The following is a 23,476-nucleotide window of genomic DNA, read 5'->3' on the forward strand; positions in this document are numbered from 1 at the left end:
GTACAATTGACGGTTCTACCAGTTCCTAAAAACTGCTATCAAATAAACACGTTCGCATGGGATGAGAGTATTTCATAGACTCACATCAGATCATAACACATTGCAGCAATATGCTATTATAAAGAATAAGTCCGTCCTGCCTTCACGAGAGGTTGTCAGCGCCCCTCATAGCTCAGGGTCATTATCAGGATCAATAAAACAAGGTCACTGGCCACGATTTACACGGCAGCCCCTCTCCTTATAGTCGCTAGCCGTGTTCAAAGACACAGCAATAATTACTATCAACTGAGTCCTTTAGAAAATCTTCTATCGCCGACCTCTTGAGTACTTCCTGTTTTTATGATGTCATTAGAGTCTAGGTCAGTGCTCCTGTCTTTACTTCTGCTTAAAATTGTTGACTGAACTCTAAAAACAGGAGGCTTCTTTGTAGGAGCATGGGCAGGGACCTGAGGAAGAAAATGGCGAAGTGTTTTATGAGGAGCACGGCATTAGACGGAGCTGAGACATAGGCTCTGAGGAAAACTGGAAGCATTTGAAGTGTGGAGGGGGATGGAGGGCGTTAAAATGAGTAGAGAAAGTGAGAATTGAGTAGGTGTTGAGAAGACTGGGGGAATAGAGAGAAATATTGTTACAATTTGCTTACGTCGCAACGACACAGAGAGGTCTTATGGTGACGATAGGCTAGGAAATGACTAGGAGTGGGAAAGAAGTGGCCGTGGCTTTAATTAAGGTACCGCCCCAGCATTTTCATGGTGTGAAAATGAGAAACCGCGGAAAACTATCTTCAGGTTTCCGGACGGTGGGGTTTAAGCCCACTATCTCCCGGATGCAAGCTCATAGCTTCGCGTCCCTAACCACACGGCCAACTCGTTCGGTAAGAGAAAGAAATATTAAAGGTAATGAGGTGGAGGAAACACAGTTGGCTTGGACATTGGTCAAGAAGAGATTGTTTTTGATGGATGCTATGGAAGGAACGGTGAATGGAAGGAGAAGAGGACGCAGAAGATACCAGGCGGTTGATAGTTTGAGGATAGACGCCAATTGTGAGGAAACTAAGAGGGTAGCAGGTGATAGGATTGCATGGAGAGCTGCCACTTGAAGACCTGCTCTAGGGCAGAACACTATGAATGAAAACTTACAACCTGTTTTTCAGTCAATGAGCGTGTCAGGGATGGGATGAATGAAGCCCCCAACTTGTGGCGAGGATAGGAATTGTGCCGGCTGCCGAAGCCTGTCGCACTCCTCTGGGGCAATGATTAATGACTGACAGATGAAATGAAATAATATTGGAGAGTGTTGCTGGAATAAAAGATGACAGGGAAAAACGGAGCACCCGAAGAAAAACCTGTTCCGCCTCCACTTTGTCTAGTGCAAATCTCACACGGAGTGACCGGGGTTTGAACCACGCTGTTCAGCGGTGAAAGGACGGCGCGCTGCCGCCTGAGCTACGGAGGCTCGCAGGGCAAAACACTGTTGATGATGATAAAGAGTGCAAACTGAAAACGTGAAGGGTGTATAGGAAGCTTTATTTGTTAGAGTGTCGTACAGCTGTCAACATCCTGTTATTGTCCAGGCGGACACAAGTCAATATTGTCTGTTTTTCTTTACGTCACACTCATAGCGAGTATTTGTAAACTCACTTCACAAGGGTGACCGTCAAACAAACAACCAGGGCACAGGTGTCTGTGTCAATGACACACATCGTGTTTTTATAAGTTGCTTAATATCTCACGGACACAGATAGGTCTTTTGGCGATTATGGGATAAGAAAGGGCTAGGAGTGGGAAGGGATCGTCCGTGGCCTTATTTAAATACAGTCGCAGCATTTTCCTGGTATAAAAATGGGAAACCACGGAAAACCATCTTCAGGGCTGACGACAGTGGTGTTCGAACGCACTATCTCCCGAATACAAGCTCACAGCTGCGCGACCTATCCGCACGGCCACTTTTTCGGTTAGCGAGTATTTTTAAACATCAAATTAAATAAGGAGTTCGTCTGCTGGTTGTGATTCATTCCACTTTCTTGACCTTCGTCCAGGTGTGTTGTGTTTGTCACGACAGGTCGCTTACACTTGCGACGACTGAAGTGACTCATGACATACTGTACCGCAGTGCGTGTACTACCTTCCATATGTTTTACAATGTACAATGTCCGGAGCGTACTGGCCTTTGGTCCAAGGGATTCCAGGTTTGAATCCCGGCCGGGTCGTAGGTTCAAAACTTAATTTGTTAATTCCTGTGGGTCGGGAACTGGGTGCGTCCGCTTTCAACATTACAATTGATCATGGTTGGGCCCCATATTCACAGACACGCAGGTCGCCTAAGCGGTGTCTATTCGAAAAATATGCACCAGGCCTCTTAGTGCTTACAGGATGCCCAAAATGGAAATGGTTTTCACGTATGCCTTGAAAATAAAATTTTGTGCTATCCCGCATGATGGGGGGAAAACATTCCCTTTCACACTGTTCTAAGGCCACCAGAACCCTGTACTACTTCGGGTCTCCTAAACCAGAGGTGCTCACGCTGGGCATTTCGTCCCGCGGGAGCCCGTCACTGTAAACGGGCTATGAGCGTATGCTGTTCAGCCAGTGACGTTGTGGCTACGTCACAGGCCATGAAGGTTCGGCGAAGTTCTCCTAGACACTCTCGATCACTGCGGTGATGCACCAGTTTGAAACGGAGGCAGAAAATAATGAAAGAAAGAAAGAGGGGAGAAATCCACGTCATGTTCAATTTACGTTGTAACAAATACGTTCATTGCGGTTTATGTGTTTTGACCGGGCACTATAAAAAGAGCTACAACCTCAAATATTTTTGTATGTACGTAATGAATTACAGTATTCAGTATTAAATTTTAATAGCTGCTTTAGAAGCATTACTAATATAGGCTAATAAGGAGTTCAGGTGGTTAAACTGTGGCTTGTGGTTACTTCTTCTTCTTCTTCTTCTTCTTCTTCTTCTTCTTAAGACGCCGTCTTCGAGCGGAGGTTGGCGATCCACGTAACTAGCTCTGATCTTGACAGCGCAGAACGGAATGCCATTTCTGAAGTACAGCAGTGCTATCTTCGAAGGTCTTTCAGCATGAATTTCTTCTTCTCCCAACAGATCTCTTCCCCTGTATCTTCCCTTCGATAATGAGGTGTAATAACTGATACCTCTCACCTCTCATGATATGTCCTAGGTATTGCGTTTTCCTCTGTTTTATGGTGAGCAGTAGTTCTTTTTGCTTTTTCATCCGACGAAGGACCTCGGCATTTGAGATTTTCATTACCCAGGATATCCGCAAGAGACGGCGATACAGGAACAATTCGAAGGCATCAATGCGTTTTTCTATGATTGGATCCAGAGTCCAGCTTTCACATCCATATAGGACAGAAAATATATAGCAGCGGATCATACGACTTCGTAGTTAGAGACTGAGATCTGACCTCACAAATACTTTCTTCATGGTAATGAATTGTTTCCTGGCCTGCTCAATTCTAGATATTATCTCCCGTTTGGAGTTACGTTGGTCATCCAAGATGGTACCCAGTTATTTGTGGTTACTTGGGTTTAAATTATCTGAAACTCGCCAACAGTCCAATCATGCTTACCTGGAATAACATCAGGTAGGTTATTTATTTGGGGTGCTGCCTGGCCGAGGCGGTAAAGGCGTACTCGGTTCGCCCGGAAGGAGTGGGTTCGAATCCCCGTCAGGAAGTCGTAAAATTTAAGAAATGAGATTTCCACTTCCGGAGGTGCATATGGCCCTGAGGTTCACTCAGCCTACACCAAAAATGAGTACCAGGTTAATTCCTGGGGGCAAATGCGGCCGGGCGTAGAACCAACCACTCTACCCCATCCAGTACCGAGGTTACGAATAGTGGAAGCATTTACCTTCCACCACTCTCAGCGGCCTTCATGGCCTGTACGGAGATGACTTTGCTTTGCTTTGCTTTTTAGGTTATTTATTTGAAGACATGCCGTTTGGTATATGCATTTACATTGTTGTTGGATAGTAAATATCTACTTGTGATGAAACTCCCTCACCGTTAAGAGGCTAGCTGTTACTACTTTCAAATTCGGTGAACAGGGAAATTCAAACAACACTACAACACTGTGCAAAATCAAGCAGTAAACTTGTTGAATTATGTAAACATATTACTTCTTGCTGAATGAACAGTAGAAATTTTACCTTTAAAGACATGGAAATTTACTGTCATTCCCATCCAAGGAATTTTAATTGTAACAAAAAAATTATAAGGTGTTAGTTTTCTTTGAATGTATAAAATAAGAAAATAAAACTGACTGTTTATATCGAGCGCAGTATAAATCAAGCCAGAATATCTTGCGATTATAGCGGGGTTTTTAAAATGCTGTACCCCGTTCAGCATTTCGCAGAGTAATAGAGGAGAGTTTCGCAATGACAAGAACGTCATCGTTCCCTTCCTGCTACGTAAGCTGCCCGCATTTACGTCACGTCAGCCCGGCCACACTGGGTGCCCAGCTGAGCACCTCTGTCCTAGACTGTGATGCCGTCTCTCAGGCCAAGAGATTTGTTTCGGAGAAGGTGAGAGGGTGGGCGGCCGTGGCCTGTACTAGGAACTGTCCCAGCATTCGCCTTAGTACAGGAGAGTGCAAAACCACGAGAAACCATTCTGACGACAGCTGACGTTGGCGACCAGCTCCTCCAGTTCTCTCGTAGAGACGTGGCTCTTGTGTGGCGAGACCCATTCTGCACACTTTTCGTGTAATTCATCTCTGTGTGATAATCTGTTTTCCTGTAGTGTCTCTACCTCAAGCAGGTAATGCTTGTCAAGTTGCTCGCAACATAGCAGCAAGAGTTGGTAACATCAAAACTCTAGCTGAATCTAAAGTTGCTTTCACTTACTTCCTAATCCCATGTAAAGTTTGAAAGAAGATTAACTATTATGGAAATGTAAAGTAAGTTTAAAGTTTTCTTCACACGTATATTTTACTTATTAGCCCAAGTCCTCATACACAGTCATTTTTTCCATTACAGATTTGAACTTTATTGACGGTTTCCACTATGACTCACATACATTTTATCTGGCATTTGATTTTTCTCAAATATAGTTTCTATATTTTCGCTGCCCTCTTGACAATTTGAGACTGTGACACAATGAAGATAGACTGTCACTTTAAATTTTAGCACAATGAATTCGTCCTCATTTTTTAATTGTAACACAGTGCACGTCTAGACTAAGAGGTCCACAACCTCGCCATCATCACTTATTCTTTTAATGCCATCGTGTCTCATTTGTTTTAATCTCTTCTACATTGTGCTTTAACATATTATTTTAGCATCAGTTATGTAGAAAAAATGTTAACCGTTTTTCACTGAAGATGGCTCAAACGAGTTGAAACATGTATGATTAATATTACTCCATCTAAAGATAGAGATGTGTATGTACTGAATAGGAGGACAAATTAAATTTCCTTTGTAAAGAGAGGACTAATTTTTGTGTAAGCGTTTGTTTTACATTTTGTAATGACAACAGTACTGCCATGCAGTGGAGATGAGTAACAACAGAACAGATACCTCACTTAACAATAGTCAGTCAGTGCAATTTTATTGTCCATCATTTTTATGGGTTAGGATCCAAAACTGTGGTCCGCGGACACCTGGGGGTCCGCAATAATGACGTCACTTTCATATTTTCATCCGTGGGTTGTGTTGTATTTACAAAGACGTACACACGAGATACTGTCAATTGTGTACACTATTTTATTTACAAATTATATATACACACATTAATGAACCGCCATCTTGAGAAACATCTGAATGCTAGAGTAGCATGCCAACCGATTACCAACACAACGGAATCACAACATGAGTTCAACACTTGACTAACGGCTTTCACTAAGAAGTCTCGCTAGTAACTCAGCTCAGACTCCCAAGCTGCCTTTTTATATACATTGCCTTGCCAGGCTTCTAGAAGAATATGACACAACATTTTTTCTCATAATTTTTAGAGTCTCCAATAACCTATTTACAATGAATGGAATTTTCTATACAACTCTAGTGACAAGATGCGTTGTTCTGAAATGTTACCGTGTGTTGCACAATATTACACTGGATTTATACATCATATTTACAGGTAATAATAAATGATATACCATTAAATTCGTGTTCTTACATTAAATAACCTCTTATTAATATAAATACAGCAGATGTATCATGACATAACCTCACATATTTTATTACACAACACACAAATAATACTTTCAGGATTTATACCAAATAAAGTCAGTACATAACTACGCAAATAATAGTAATAGACGTAAACGACTTCATAGCCCACCTCACAGGCCTAATAATAATAATAATAATAATAATAATAATAATAACACCTACTGATCGAGCTCGATATTTTCATTATTTAGCCATGGGTTAAAGTTATACTAGTCCATTACACTTGCATCCGTTTAACAATATGAAAGTGACTGAATTATGAGTAGAATGTGCCTAGAATGTGGGTTACTACGCAATATGACGTACATTGTCCTCCCTTGAGGAAAATGAACTAGCGGAAGTATCTTGTGAATCTCCTTTGAAGACCCCGACATCCTCTGTACCCTACAATTTCTAGAAAGGAAATACTGCGTTTAATGCCATTCATGACAACATACCTGTGTGAGGGTATCTTTTATGCTCTGAAACAATTGAAAATGAAGTATAGAAACAGAGCTACTGTAGAGTCTGAACTTCGGTTCGAGTGACTGAGCTTGTAAAACGCTTGGTCCTTGGAAAACAGCACCGTTCGTCTCATTGATCCAACAACCGTGCCAAGTGAACTCTCTCAAGTAAGATTTCAAATCCAGGCTGTTGTAGCTGTTAGCCAGGTGTCACATTGTTTTATAATTTCTATGCATATACTCAATAAATAAAAACTAAACCAAACCCCATGGCACTACAGCCCTTGAAGGGCCTTGGCCTACCAAGCGACCACTGTTCAGCCCGAAGGCCTGCAGATTACGAGGTGTCGTGTGGTCAGCACGCCGAATCCTCTTGGTCGTTATTCTTGGCTTTCTAGGCCGCGGGCGCTATCTCACCGTCAGATAGCTTCTCAATTCTAATCACATAGGCTGAGTGGACCTCGAACCAGCCTTCAGATCAGGTAAAAATCCCTGACCTGGCCGGGAATCGAACCCGGGGCGTCCTGGTAAGAGGCAGGCACGCTACCCCTACACCACGGGGCCGGCTCAATAAATTACCTGTATGTAAATTAAGTTTAATTAAACTTAAATTATATTCCTAAATTATACGAATAAATTCAAACATGGTAACATTACAAAACTCTGTTCCTTGTTTACTGAATGCAGTGTTATGTCTGTGGCTAAGGGATCCTTGGACACGCTAAGGGGACTTCAGACACAAGGACTTTGCGAAACCCTGGCTTAGGACATTGTAGTCCATCACATTTAGTTTTCCTCAGACTTAGAAATATTACATCACACGTGGTTAAGACAATCTCCTCCCCCCCCCCCCCCACCTTCCTCCCATAGCTCTTATCTCAAATTCCTCTTCGCGTTTTCAACCCATTTCTAGAGTCATGTTCATTATCTTCCTGATCAATAGGTCTTATAACCAGGCAGTTTGGATCTTATACAAGCAAGTGCCCCCGCGCTTTCGGTCACGTAGCTGTCAGCTTGCATTCCAGAGATACGAGTATTGGGTTCGAACTCCTCTGTCGGCAACCGTGATTATGGTTTTCCGTGGTTTCCCATTTTCACACCAGGCTATACCTTATTTAAGGCCAGGGCCGCTTCCTTCCCACTCCTAGGCTTTTCTGTCCCATCGCCGCCATAAGACCTGTCTGTGTCGGTGCGACGTAAAAAAGTGGAAATCTCGTTTCTTACTTGTTTCTACTTCCTGGCGTGAAATCGAACCCACTTCCTTCTGAGTGCAGGTGGACCTTCTTTACAGCCTTCTCTAGACAGTCCCTGATAGACAGACAGACACCCACCTGCCTATATCATTTGATCACATGAATTAGTAAGTGAGGGATATTTTCTGACCACCTCCAAGTATTTCCCGTGTTTAGAAATACTTTCAATGGAAATATCACAAGAGAATCATAGTAAGGCACACCAATTTATAACTAATAAATAGTATTTTCATATTTCTTTAGGATCATTTACATATTTCTTATTTCTTTCTTAGTTTACCGTCCGTTGTTGGTTTCTCCCGCAGTCACAGCGACGGATCCCACCTCCACCGCCTCAAGGGCAGTGTCCTGGAGCGCGAGGCTTTGGGCCGGGGATAAATCTTGTGCGGAGGACCAGTACTTCTCCCAGGTGGCCTCACCTGCTATGCTGAACAGTGGCCTTGTAGGGGGATGGGAAGATTGAAAGGGATAGGCAAGGAAGAGTGAATGAAGCGGTCGTACCCTTAAATAAGGTACCATTTCCGCTTTTGCCTGGAGATAATGTCGAAACCCACGGAAAACCACTTCAAGGATGGCTCAGGTGCGAATAGTATCCCCTCTACTCAGATGTCCTCCAGAGGCTGAGTGGACCCCGTTCCAGTCCTTGCACCAGTTTTCAAATTCCTTGGCAGAACCGGGAATCGAGCCTGGACCTCCGAAAGCGGCAGCTAATCACACTAACCACTACACTACTGAGGCGGAGTCATTTATATATTCAAAATATTAAATAATAAAGTAAAGAAAAATGGAAATGGTGTATGGTACCTCCGTAGGCGACCTGCACGTCGTGATGAGGATGAAATAATGATGAAGATGACACATACACCCACTCCCCTTCCAGCGAAATTAACCAATGATGGTGAAAATTTCCGACCCTGCCGGGAATCCTCTGACCAAAGCCCGGCACACTAACCATTTAGGCACGGAGCCGGACGAATAATGGAGAAGTTGGACATAAAGTAAGAGCCCTTTGGTAATGATAGCGCCTTTGTTATTGATCGATGAAGATATCGTAATCTATTTCGGTTTATAAAATTTGAAGAAGCTACGTGAGGCCAATGACGACTTCCTGGTCCTAATGACGATGCATGTTTTCAGCTTATGAAGTACCGGTAATGTGCGTTTTTATCCTTAAGTGCGGCAGTCAGTTTATTTCCATGAGGTCCGTATTCTGCGATATAACTACACGTTTGTATATTTTTTGTTTTCAGATGGTGGTGTTGGAGGATGATGGGGACAAGAACGATGTTCTACGTCAGAAGAGAGGCGGTGAACGCCGATACGTGTACGACGTGGCTTTTGGTGAAGAGTCCACTCAGGTAAGACTTCAGTATGATCACGTATTCACGTATCAGAATATGGAACGCAATAAAGGTTCGAATAGTCTCCCAAACTGAAACGTTATTTCTGGTCGTCAGGTGAGTAAACAGGTTTACGTCAGCGACTTTTAACCTCTCCAGTGATTCCTGAGCAAATCAGGATGTACGACTACCATTAGACACGCTATACCATATATTTAGCTGCCCAGGTATTCTGTTTGAATACACCGCTTTCACGTTTCTCTATTTCAAGCACTGACAGACGATTCCTTTTATTCCTCTGAGTCTTTACTTAGATTTATCTATTGATATATCGAACTCCTACTCTCAACATTTCAACGAGAAAATAAATAATCGGCACTCTTATACAAAAATATTTAAAACTATTGAAATATTCCTGAATAAATTCCTCTCTGACGAACTTCTCAAACACCTGTTAATACATCTTTGCAGACTGATACGCCTGATACGTCTCTAAGCCTTTTTGAAACAACAAAACCAAGCCCCATGGCGCAACAAGTGACCGTTGGTCAGCAGATTACGCGGTGTCGCGTGGTCGTCACGACGAACCCTCTCTGCCGTTATTCATGGCTTTCTAGACCGGGGCCGCCATCTCACCGTCAGATAGCTCCTCAATTATAATCACGTAGGCTGAGTAGACCTCAGATCCAGATAAAAATCCCTGACGTGCCCGTGATTCGAACAAGGGGCCTCCGGGTAAGAGACAGGCATGAGGCGGGGTCGGCGAGTCAGATGCCAGCTCTCCTATAATGCCTCCATTTGTCAGCTACTCAGTTACTCCGCATTATGTGCTGTAGTGGTTAGCGTGATTTGCTGCCACTCCCACAGGCCCGGCTCTGTCATGAAATTTGAAACGTGATACGAGGGCTGGAAAGGGACCCACTCAGCCTCGTGAGGTCAACTGAGTAGATGTGGATTCGATTCCCACCTCAGCCATCCTTGAAGTGGTTTTCCGTGATTTCCCACTTCTCCTCCAGGCAAATGCCGGGCCACGGCCACTTCCTTCCTTCCTTCCTTCCTTCCTTCCTTCCTTCCTGTCTCTTCCAATCTCCCCATCCCCGCATAAGGGCCCTGTTCAGTACAGCAGGTGAGGACCTCTCTGTGAGGTACTGGTCCTCCTGTCCAGTTGTATCCCCAACGGACGAGTTGGCCATGCGGTTAGGGGCGTGCAGCTGTGAGTTTTCATCCGGGAGATAGTGGGTTCTAATCCCACTGTTGGCAGCCCTGAAGATGGTTTTCAGTTGTATCCCATTTTCAGACCAGGCAAAGGCCGGGGCTGCATCCTAATTAAGGCCACGGTCGCTTCCTTCTCACTCCTAGCCCTTTCCTATCCCATCGTCGCCATAAGACTTATAAGTGTTGGTGCAACGTAAAGCCACTAGCAAGTTGTATCCCACGAACCAAAATCTCAGGCTCCGCCACACTGCCCTTGATGTGGTAGAGGTGGGAAAGTCTCTGAGGGAAAAACTGACTCTAGAGGGTAAACAGATTAAGAAAGAAAGATGTTTAGAGGGACGGGGAAGGATTCTTAGATGCATGAATTAGGAAATATGCATACATCTAGGGTCGAAAAGAACAACAATATAATCAATAAAACACAAAATGTGATTCCACCATCAAGAAATAGTACTAGAAGTACGCTACAAATTGTTAAGCTCTAAAGAGTCTCCTACACGGAGCGTTATAGCCGTGATATGGAAGTTCGAGGGATGAATGCACACCGACAAAACGGACAATGTTGGTAAACACACTGTAAAATTATATGAAGAATGTGTAATACTGTACGTGCTAACCAACTATTAAACAGGGCCAGGAGGAATACCATCGTTACGCCTCATAAATCCGCTATGTGAGCGGAGAAATACTGACATGAATCACTTACGGCCGCTTCACACGACCCAATCTCCTGGGTCCGATCTGCTCTGAAAACACGCGTGATCATGGCCCCTTCACGCTACCCAATCTGCTGGGTCCGATCTGCTCTGAAAACACGCGTGATCATGGCCCCTTCACACGACCCAATCTGCTGGGTCCGATCTGCTCTGAAAACACGCGTGATCATGGCCCCTTCACGCTACCCAATCTGCTGGGTCTGATCTGCTCTGAAAACACGCGTGATCATGGCCCCTTCACGCTACCCAATCTGCTGGGTCCGATCTGCTCTGTAAACACGCGTGATCATGGCCCCTTCATTTTCTAAGTTTCAAAAAATAGGAATTGCACTGGCTTTGTTGTTACTGAAGTCGATACGAAAGAGAAAATATGGGACTAAAAATTGTTATTACAAAGAAAAGAATTGATGAAGATATATATTGTTTAAAGGGGCCTAACATCTAGGTCATCAGCTGGTATGAGATGCAACGAAATGAAAATTAAAACTTCAAAATGTATCCACTGAGTAGAATTTGAAACGAATAATGACGAAAACATGACCGTGAAAAAAAGAACATTGGATCCAATTCACAATGTCTTAATTACTGAAATGATGCTTATTATCTACAAGGGTCCAAAATCCAGGTCACCGACTACTCATAATGGCACTAATCTATTATGAACCCATGACCTTGAACCAAAGGGTTCAATATATATAATAAGAAATGTGTCTGTACGTTGCTCAGAATTTAAAAAGAATCGTATTTGTATATCGGTCGTATCCACAGTAAGAAGAAAATGCAATGTTTTACTTTTCCGTAATGTCTGTCTGTCTGTCTGTCTGTCTGTCTGTCTGTCTGTCTGTCTGTCTGTCTGTCTGTCTGTCTGTCTGTCTGTCTGTCTGTCTGTCTGTCTGTCTGTCTGTCTGTCTGTCTGTCTGTCTGTCTGTCTGTCTGTCTGTCTGTCTGTCTGTCTGTATGTATGTATGTATGTATGTATGTATGTATGTATATGCATCACGAGAAAATGGACCAACAGAACTTAATGAAAATCAATACACAGAGTCGGGAAATAGTAAACTACAGTCTAAGCTATACATAATAAAATTCACTCTGGGTGAAATTGTAGTTTAGGGGAAGGAGCCTTAACTTTAATTCTTAAATATCTATTTTATTGGTCCTATTGTAAGTACTACATAACAAAATTTATAGAGAATACAATTTCCGATCATTTATGTTTTATACAGTTTTATGGTACCGACTACGATAAGAGTAGTATTTCAGAATCTGAAGAAAACTAAATGTGAAGCCTACAATATCGAAAGCGCATAACATTGATCAACTATAGACTAACACTGCATTGACCATTGTTTGTTGTGATGTTCTTTGTCTCGTATGCTGCCACTCATCGCCGATTGATGGGATTAGTGCTGCGCACCGAGTATAACAGCCTACCTGAATACTGGCGGGAAACATCAGGGAATTTAGATAACTTCCTTCTCTAGCATGCCATTTCTCTGGTTCATACATTTTCTGATACTGCTGGTAAGAAACACGCTGGTTCGTCATAGTATTCCAGCTATTCGATCCCTATTCTGACGCGCTGATTGGATTGATCAATGTGCACAATTAACGGAGTAATGGCAGAGGCTCACTTATGACCTGGTCTAGAATTACAATTACGGCCTGTTCCAAATTACAGCACCACAATTCACTATATAACTCAAAATTCAACCCTGAAATCAGCCGTTTCTTAAGAAAAGCTTCTTCCTCTTCACTTTCCTTTAATTCTACATTCATTTTATTCCAAAATAAGCAGCCAAGAGGGGAATTTTCCTCTGGCTTGGAGGAAAATTTTACCTCCAAGTCAGATAGATTTTCCCCCGCCAGTGTAGTGAATTGAGATTTTCCAACTCATCCCGTACTCCTAGGAAACAGAGTGTAAAAGGGTATCTTTTTGCTTTGGGACACTCCACTCTTCGCCCCCCCACCACCACTCCCGCCAACCCGCGAAAAGAAAGAGTGTTCACGGCTCACGGCTGTCTGCGGCCTGGTCATTTCTGCTCTGGGACTTTGGACTGTTAGATCGGCAGGGTAGTACTGTTCGTTAAAAGTGAGAAAACGTGTCGTTTTTGATTTGATCGAGTATTTCATATGATAGCATTGCTTTTAATCGCGATATTCCTACTGGTGTCATTAAAAAGGCAGGTGGAGCTATGCAATTTATTACATATTCACAATGTTTACACTACATATCCTAGAATTATGTATACAACTAGCAAAACCCAACAGACGTTGTCCTGCCTGTGTACATTTATGTACCCCAGCATATACGACACTAATATCGGTCGTTTTTGATTACTTTTACATTTCATCCTCTCCCCTTGCGCTGAGAGGGGTATCCTGCCCCCACACTGTTTGATAAAAGCAGAAATAAGTTTTAATATTCACCCCTAAGTGCTGAACTACCAATCAGATTTCGTTCAAACCACTTCATAATCCCTCTCAGATGTAATAAGAACAAACTGTGAAAATTTCAGCGAAATCGGTCCAGTAGTTTTTGAGTCTATTAGCTTCAAACATACCAACATCCAATTTTATATATACAGGGTGAAGCGAAATTCGCGCACTCGAGCGTCGCAGCGCGACTCCTCACATGCCAGCAATAACAAAATGTATCTCACAAAAGTTCGTCCTGCGAGTATATCCGGCAGAAAAAGAACGTTGAAGAGTGGCAATCTGGCAACACTGTAACCACATGTAGGATCCTCTGTCAACACGTACTAGCCATGCTGTGCAGTTGGTGCAGTGGGTAAAGTTTTGGGTTAGCATGCAGGAGATCGAGGGTTCGATCCTGGGTTGAGGTGCCCTTTTTTATTTGCTAATTTCCATCGGACACTACATACTGTAATACAGTAAGACAACGTTTCTTAGGTCACATGTATCCTACATTTACAAAATTTAGTAAAGCTGAACACGTTGTAACGCATCTAGTAAATGAAGAGGTGCGAACAAATTCACGCCCACTATTTGGAAAGGGCGTCTTTCAAAGCTGACGAATGAAAACGAATGTTCGTCTATTTCTAGGATCGTAGTATGTAAGTGTAAATGGTTTCTAGAGGACGCGCTGCAATCGCTGTTGATGATTAAGATGCCAGATACCATACCACCTGGACTACATTTACGAAATAAAAAATACGCCTCAAACCAGGCTCGACCCCCTCGACCTCCTGCATGCTAACCCAGAACTCCAGCCACTGCACCAACTGTACAGCGCGACTATTGTGTGCTGACAGAGGTAGTTACCTTACATGGGGTTACAGTGTTGCCAGATTGCCACTCTTCAACGTCCTTTTTCTCCCGGATATACTCGCAGGACGAACTTTTGTGAGATACATTTTTTTTTATTGCTGGCATATGAGGAGTCGCGCCGCGACGCCCGAGTGCGCGAATTTCGCTTCACTCTGTATAGATGTAGAATTCCGTAGCGAAACACGGGTACATCAGCTAGTCAGTAGTAAAGCAGAACCATGGTGTTCCTCCTTTAGTGGTCTAATCATTCATGGTGTTTCTCGCATGGTGGTAATAATCACAGGTAATGTAGACCCAGTCCGCCTCTGTGGTGTAGTGGTTAGCGTGATTAGCTGCCACCCCCGGAGGCCCGGGTTCGATTCCTGGCTCTGCCACGAAATTTGAAAAGTGGTATGAGGGCTGGAACGGGGTCCACTCAGCCTCGGGTGGTCAACTGAGTAGAGGTGGGTTCGATTCCCACCTCAGCCATCCTGGAAGTGGTTTTCCGTGGTTTCCCACTTCTCCTCCAGGCGAATGCCGGGATGGTAACTAACATAAGGCCACGGCCGCTTCCTTCCCTCTTCCTTGCCTATCCCTTGCCTGGGCGAGGTACTGGTCATTCTCCCCAGTTGTATCCCCGACCGAGAGTCTGAAGCTCCAGGACACTGCCATTGAGGTGGTAGAGGTGGGATCCCTCGCTAAGACCAAGGGAGAAACCGAACCTGGAGGGTAAACAGATGATGATGATGATGATGATGATGATGAAGTTACCATTCGATTTTAGAAACTTTCTGCGAATGGATATAGACACTTTCAATGAACTTCTCGATGAAAAATTGACCCGAGTTGCACAACCGCCCTACACACAACCCAATTTGAAAATTCGTTGATACAGTTCAAGCAGTACTGATAGTGGTGATAAACTGCTGTAGGGAAACAACAAGAAGCAAACCAAACAGGATGCGCCTCTCACCAGTATTATTCAACTGATAGGCTACATCCAGAAAGCTCTAGATGAAACCAGGGAGAAGCTAGGACAAAGAGGTGGTGTTAAGATTCAAGGAGAGAGAATAGATACAATTCGTTTTGCTGACGACATAGCAATAATAGCAGAAAATGAAGAACAATTGACGACAATGCTGGAAGTAGTGGACAGTACTTTTACATATGAATATAACATTTAAAAAATTCAGACAAAACAAAAGTAATGGCGAAAAGTAGGCAAGAAAGAAAATGAAAAATAGCTCTGCGTAGGACCCAGCTCAGTAACTCTGAAGAGTCTTCTTACTTAGAAAGCAAAATAACAGCTGATAACCGAAGTAAGAGAGATCTAGTCAGCAGAATTAATCAGGTAAAGATAGCCTTCAACAAAAAGAGAAAACTCTTCACATCAAAAAAATATCAGCTTAAAACTGAGGAAAAAATTAAGATATACAGTATGTATGGAGCGTATTTATGTACGGAAGTGAGACCTGGACACTAGGGGGGTGACAGAGAGCAAGAGAGTAGAAGCCTTTGAACAATGGTGCTATAGACGAATACTGGAGAGATAGAGTTACTAATGAGGAACTAATGGAAGGAGACACCCCGAGCTTATCAATGAATATGAAGACAATACATGGACTGGGCGTATAATCAGACATGAGAGTTTCCTAGCTGTCATGCCGGGCTGAGTGGCTCAGACGGTTGAGGCGCTGTCCATCTGACCCCAACATGGCAAGTTCGATCCTGGCTCAGTCCGGTGGTATTTGAAGATGCTCGTGTCGGTACATTTAGTGGCACGTAAAAGAACTCCTGCGGGATTGAATTCCGGCACCTCGGCGTCTCCGAAAACCGTAAAAGTGTAGTTAGTGTGACGTAAAGCCAATAACATTAATTATTACTAGCCTTCAACTTGAAGGGTTCTGTGGAAGGAAGAAATTGTAGGGAAAGGCCTAAAGTGGAATATATTGGTCAACTGGTGGAGGAGCTGGGATGCCGATCTTACGTACAAATGAAGAGAATGGCGCAAAACCGGAACATTTGGTGAGCTGCTGCCAACCTACATTAAGGTTGTAAACTTTAGTAGTGGTAGTACTGAACCTTAGATGAAAGAACTTTTCTGGTCAGAATTCTAAGCTGTAATATTGTCACGCAGCGGTTTATCTGGGCGCAACGAAAATATTCTCAGTAGTGGCCAACGTGTCTCCGTTGCTGAGGCGTCTGCAGAGCGAGTCCTTCTCATAAAAAGACGCGAATTCAAACCCCATTGTACTTGCCGTCTTACGACCGTACTTATGACAACGTAGAAGAGAAGTAGGTAAGTATTTGTGCCCTACAACCGGTAGGCAAGTTCTGACCTTACGTAACCCATCGCACACAGGAGATTAACACAAAGGAACATTAATATTTGGAAAATGAAAATCTACAGTCTGTTTCCAGTCATTAGACCGGGTTAGAAATGGAATGAATGAAGCCCTATCTTGCGGCGAGGATGGGAATTGTGCCGGCTGCTGAAGCCTGTCGCACTCCTCTGGGGCAACGATTAATGACTGACAGATGTAATGAAATGATAGTACAGAGTGTTTCTGGAACGAACGATGACAGGGAAAACCGGAGTACCCGCAGAAAAACCTGTCCCGCCTCCGCTTTCTCTAGCACAAATCTCACATTGAGTGACCGGGATTAGAACCACGGAACCCAGCGGTGAGAGGCCACCTGAGCCACGGAGACTCCTTCCACAAAATAAAGATTATTATTATTATTATTATTATTATTATTATTATTATTATTATTATTATTATTATTATTATTATTATTATTATCATTATTATTATTATTATTATTATCTGCTGGTACGCATCACCGGCACCTTCTTTTCCAAAGTTATTTTTAAAAGAACTGCGATTTATTGACAGTGCAATTTATTATAAATATTCCAGCAGGTGGTACTGTGTTCACAAATTGAATTTTCAGTTTTATTCTTGAAAGTTGGTACCATGCTTGAATGCTTCGTAGGCTTCATAGGTTGGCGACGCAGTCGGAAACAGGAAGTTGTGTTCTCTTTCCGATTGTTTCCAATGCCAGACTGTCAGTTCTATATCCACTCTGCAACAAGCGGGTGTTTGGGTGAATTTCGAATTTATCTACTCCTAGTTAAAATACTGGGAAGAAGACCCAGGGGACAACCAAGGATGTCACACATCAGGAACTCCGACGATGAACTGGCATAGGGTTCATATAACAACATGAAGAGGCTAGCAGAAGATCGTCAGATGTGGCTACAGCGACAAGGCATTGCCTTTAGTAGATGATGATGATGATGATGATATTTTTTTACAATTGGCTTAACGTCGCACTGACACAGATAGATCTTACGGCAACGACGGGATAGGAAAGTGCTAGGAGTGGGAAGGAAGCGGCCTTGGCCTTAATTAATGTACAGCCCCAGCATTTGCCTGGTATGAAAATGGGAAACCACGGAAAACCATATTCAGAGCTGCCGACAGTGGGGTTCGAATCCACTATCTCCCGGGTGCAAGCTCACAGCTGCGCGCCCCTAACCGCACGGCCAACTCGCCCGGTGATTAAGTTAAATCAGTACGAACATCGTTAAAAACGGTAAAAGTAAGTTGTTGCTTTTAGGCAACGAGCAAAGAAAGGAAGACTGAAGAAGCAGAAATTTCGGAGTGGATGTTAGAAGTGTGGAAGTTGCTCTAATAGGCACCTACATGGTGTGAACAGACACCTTTTCTCCGAGAAAAAAGCACTGATTATTATTATTATTATTATTATTATTATTATTATTATTATTATTATTATTATTATTATTATTATTATTATTATTATTATTATTAAGTAGTCCTCTCAGTACAAACAGATTTAGTTCAGTGCCAGTTTTCAGACACTGCGGTCCATCATCAGTTATTAAAAATTATTTAAAACATGTTAAACTAAATACGTGTGTCATCAAGGTAAAATGCAGTCAAGATGAAGTAAAGTGCTACATACAAAAGGCACTCGAATGACAGAGTGTAAAAAACTAAGCTGGACCTTAAGAATTGTTGTTTTATGATGTAACATACCTTCAGAAGGGCTGGCTGGACATGTTCTTAAAGCTGTTGGGCAGGTACTAAACAGACGTTCAGCTTTGAACCGGAGAATGCTAGTAGCACGTGACATTGCGTCATCTCAAGTTCCATTTATTACCATTAGGGGTTTCATTCAAAATCCTATCAGGTTCTTTCTTCTGTGCCATAAATATTTCAATACATTCACAGATATTAAATTCTAAACCACTTTAAATTTAAAAAAGTTAAAAACAGCGGTTAGAACAAAAAATGAAATATAAGAACAAATCTTTCTTTCTTTCTTTCTTTCTTTCTTTCTTAATCGGTTTACCCTCCAGGGTTGGTTTTTCCCTCGGACTCAGCGAGGGATCCAACATCAACCGCCTCAAAAGCCACCCTAGAGCGTGAAACATTGGGTCGGGGATGAAACTGGAGAGAATGACCAGGCATAGCAGGTGAGGCCGCCTGGGCGAGGTACTGGTCACCCTCCCCAGTTGTATCCCCCGACCCAATGTCTGGCGCTCCAGGACACTGCCCTTGAGGCGGTAGATGTGGGATCCCTCGCTGAGTCCGAGGAAAAAACCAACCCTGGAGGGTAAACTGACTAAGAAGAAGAAGAAGAAGAAATCACACCTTGATTCTTCGAATGGTACAACTTCCTATTCCTATCATGAAGTGTGAGTTGGGTACAATTGGGTACGGTACATGACCTATCTATAAGTGAAGGAACTTCTTCCTCTTCTGATATAACCAGTATGTTACTCAGCAAGCGAAATGAGTCATGTGTTATGCACTTATCTCGCCGTTCACCAAAACACGCGCACAATAGCCTTCCCTTATCAAATGAGCTGTGACCTCATAGCTGGCAGGTCCTTTCTATTGGAATCCAATATTCTTGAGGTATGCCTTCTTCCTCGGTCAGTGTCAACTTGAGTTAGCACAGAGAGTCGTCAATCAACTGTGGGAGCCCCCAGGGTTCAGTTCCCGGTTCTAGCATGGATGACGTAAAACTAGGACTGAGTATTTGAACAGTGTATATTAGGTGTCACAAAGAAAAGGAAAAATGAAAATCCACATCCTGTTTCCAGACATTCGGCCGGGTCAGGAACGGAATGAATGAAGCCCCCATCTAGCGGCGAGGAGAGGAATTGTGCCTGTTGCACTCCTCTGGAGCAATGAATGACAGATGAAAACCAAATGATAGTGCAGAGTGTTGCTGGAATGAAAGATGACAGGGAAAACCGGAGCTTTGTCCAGTACACATCTCACATGGAATGACCGGGATTAGAACCACGGAACCAAGCGGTTAGAGGCCGGTGCGCTGCCGCTTGAGCCACGGAGGCTAGATAGTCCCACAAGGATAACTCGACATTTGTTGACCCATTTTTAGCTATGTACGGCAGCGATTTTGTATCGTATAAGGCAGGGCCTCTCAGAGTGCAGACCCCCCACTCCTCGATTTGGAGCAATAGCGCTTACTCTCTCTTTCCTCACGCCTGTCTCGCTCGCTCCCCCTGTCTCCCTCTACCACACTTGCTACGTAGCGCTCCAAATCCGAGCTGAGTTGCGCCGAGTAGAGCCGAGCTTAGGCGAGCTTAGCCGAGTAGCCCAGTGACGAAGCGTTGGTCCGAGTCGACCCGAGCGGGAACGATGCGCAGTGCACGGAGCTCTTGCGCCTCGATTTGCACGCGTGAGATTTTGGGCGTTTGAGAGGCCCTGGTATAAGGTGATGTGTCCACCTCTGTGGTGTAGCGGTTAGTGTGATAGCTCCTACCCCCGGAGGCGCGGGTTCGATTCCTGGCTATACCACGAAATTTTGAAAAGTGGTCCGAGGACTGGACAAAGATCCGCTCAGCCTCGGGAGGTCAACTGAGTAGAGGAGGTTCGATTCCCACCTCAGCAATCCTCAAAGTCGTTTTTCGTGGTTTCCCACTTCTCCTACAGGAAAATGCCGGGATGGTACCTAACTTTAGGCCATGGCCGCTTCCTTCCCCGTTCCTTGTCCATCCCTCCCAATCGTCCCATCCTGCACAAGTCCCTGTTCACCATAGCAGGTGAGGCCAACCTGGGTGAGGTACTGGTCCTCCTACCCAACTGTATCCCCAACCAAATGTCTCACTCCGGACTGAGTGGTTCTGACGGTTAAGGCGCTGGTCTTCTGACTCCAACTTGGCAGGTTCGATCCTGGTTCAGTCCGGTGCTGTTTGCAGGTGCTCAAATACGTCAGCCTCGTGTCGGTAGACTTACTGGAAAGTAAAAGAACTTCTGCGGGACTAAATTCCAGCACCTCGGCGTCTCGGAAAACCGTAAAAGTAGTCAGAGGGACGTAAAGCAAATAGCATTGTTATTTTTTATATCAAATGTCTCACGCTCCACGACACTGCCCTTGAGGTGGTAGAGGTAAGACCCCTTGCAGAGTCCTAGAGAAAAACCAACCCTGGAGGGTAAACAGATTAAGAAAGGAGGAAAGAAAGAAATAATTTTCCATTAATGAAATTTACAAAAGTGGTCCAGTGAAAGCACCTGTACATGGTAGTATGAATCATGAAATTTGGTGGCACTCCATGAAATAACTTTCTCAAAAATATGTACCTAAACACGCTTCCATAATCCAAAATTTTAGAAAAGTGCGTAAAGGTTTCTTTTGTTCGAAACATTTGAACTGAAATTTAAGACACTTGCACACACATTCGTATGTGCTTTGGGCACATTACACGTGTATCTCAAGTGTTACAAACAACAAACTCTAACCTTGAGCTAACAAGGTATCTACCTGCCAGCTCGTCACCTTTGTAATGATACGCAGTGGCTTGTTATTGAGTTATGGAACATCTTCGGTCAACTCCTCCACATGATTGTATGTAGAGTGATAACTTCTATTGTATGGGGCTGTGGCAAAATGTAAATAACTTTAATTTATTTGGGGCCAGGTATTGAGATAATGTACGTTCTAGGGTAAATGAGACATCCGATGAAAGGAAAACCAACACTCATGGTAACTGCTTGGTTTTGAATTCCTGATCACTCATGCAACGTGGCTTAGCATCTCGATATCTGGAGTAACAACCTGCCCAGTCAGCTCGAGTACGATTCTCGACTCTTTACGTATTTAAGACCGCCTTCAGCGTCTAGTGCACTAAGTTCGTAAACATAAAAATATAAATTAAAAAAAATCATCATCATCATCATCATCTGTTTACCCTTCAAGTTCGGTTTTTCCCTCGGACTGAGCGAGGGATCCCACCTCTACCGCCTCAAGGGCAGTGTCCTGGAGCTTCAGACTCTTGGTCGTGGATACAACTGGGGAGTATGACCAGTACCTCACCCAGGCGGCCTCACCTGCTATGCTGAACAGGGTCCTTGTGGAGGGATGGGAAGATTGGAAGGGATAGGCAAGGAAGAGGGAAGGAAGCGGCCGTGGCCTTAAGTTAGGTACCATCCTGGCATTCGCCTGGAGGAGAAGTGGGAAACCACGGAAAACCACTTCCAGGATGGCTGAGGTGGGAATCGAACCCACCTCTACTCAGTTGACCTCCCGAGGCTGAGTGGACCCCGTTCCAGCCCTCGTACCACTTTTCAAATTTGGTGGCAGAGCCGGGAATCGAACCCGGGCCTCCGGGGGTGGCAGCTAATCACGCTAACCACTACACCACAGAGGCGGACTAAATTTAAAAAAATACCAAACGATATTCTACAGTACTAGGAATTGAGCTCGTTATTATTATTATTATTATTATTATTATTATTATTATTATTATTATTATTATTATTATTATTATTATTATGGATTTAAGTCCCACTAACTACTTTTCCGGTTTTCGGAGACGCTGAGATGCCGCAATTTCGTCCCGCCATAAATTTACCAACACGAGGAAAATTCAATTTTAAAAAAAGAAGAAGGAAAAACAAAAGATAAGAAAGCACAGCTAGGGACAACATTGTCCTTAAAAACAACTAACCGCTTTACCCACCGTTGATCGGTTAGATTTTGTACAATGCGAACAGTAACGCCGTCTAGAGAAAGTGCTTGATGGCAGAAGGTGGCAGAAAAGACTTCAGTTAACGACGACAGTCAATTTGTTACCTGATTGTAGGGGCCTCTTCTGAGGATTGACAGTAATATTGTAATAGACTTAGGACTATTAGGACAGGAATTACGCGGTGTGCAAAATTTCAAAAATTATCCTATGTTTTAAAACATTAGCGTGTTTGGTCACTGCATACGAATACGTCTGAACTGTGCCATAGTAACTACTCTAAGACTTCAACTTCACAATCTGCAACCGCGTGGAATCATACGACTCACCCTACACAAAAACAAGAAACGTCCTTTTACACTCTCTGCAGCCCAAATTAAAATTCAGCTTCAATGTAAATTCCAACTTCAAAATTCTTTTCCACGAAACCCAGGGAGCTAAAGTCACAGGACCACCTGGACATCACATCACCATGTCAGTTACCATTTGTCGCAAGTACTCGAACAAGGGCGTCTTGCAACCCAACGCCCGAAAACGAACGGTCCTACATCAATGACTCCCACAATATGAAAACCTACAACCTGTTTTCCAGTCAATAACCGGGTCAGGGATGCAATGAAGGAAGCCCCATCTTGCGGCGAGGATATGAATTGTTCCGGTGCCGAAGACTGTCGCATTCCTCTGGGGCAATAATTAATGACCGATAGATGAAATTAAATGATAGTGGAGAGTATTTCTGAAATGAAAGATGACAGGGAAAACCGGAGTACACGGAGAAAATCCTGTCCCGCCTCCGCTTTGTCCAGCACCAATCTCACATGGAGTGACCTGGATTTGAACCACGGAACCCAGCGGTGAGATGCCGACGCGCTTCCTTCTGAGCCACGGAGCCTACCGATTGCCAAGATGATGATAATAATAATAATATTAATAATAATAATATGAGGGTAAGTTTAAATGGCGTATGGCTTTTAGTGCCGGTAATGTCCGAGGACATGTTCGGCCCGCCAGTTGCAG

General features: G+C 43.6%; 2 protein-coding genes across 3 annotated transcripts in view; one reads left to right on the forward strand and one right to left on the reverse strand.

The window, feature by feature from the left end:
• LOC136875792 (putative inorganic phosphate cotransporter) overlaps window positions 1-23,476 on the reverse strand; it is a 280,776-nt gene that overhangs the window by 207,416 nt on the left and 49,884 nt on the right. The gene's annotated exons all lie outside the window — the stretch shown is intronic.
• Window positions 1-23,476, forward strand: part of LOC136876016 (kinesin-like protein KIF19) — a 379,867-nt gene that overhangs the window by 81,780 nt on the left and 274,611 nt on the right. The window contains exon 4 of the mRNA XM_068228307.1: window positions 9,143-9,250. Coding sequence (XP_068084408.1) covers window positions 9,143-9,250 — 108 coding nt within the window. The remainder of the gene's footprint in view (window positions 1-9,142; window positions 9,251-23,476) is intronic.

Source organism: Anabrus simplex, chromosome 6 (assembly GCF_040414725.1).
Source record: "Anabrus simplex isolate iqAnaSimp1 chromosome 6, ASM4041472v1, whole genome shotgun sequence".
NCBI classification, from domain to species: Eukaryota; Metazoa; Arthropoda; class Insecta; order Orthoptera; family Tettigoniidae; genus Anabrus; species Anabrus simplex.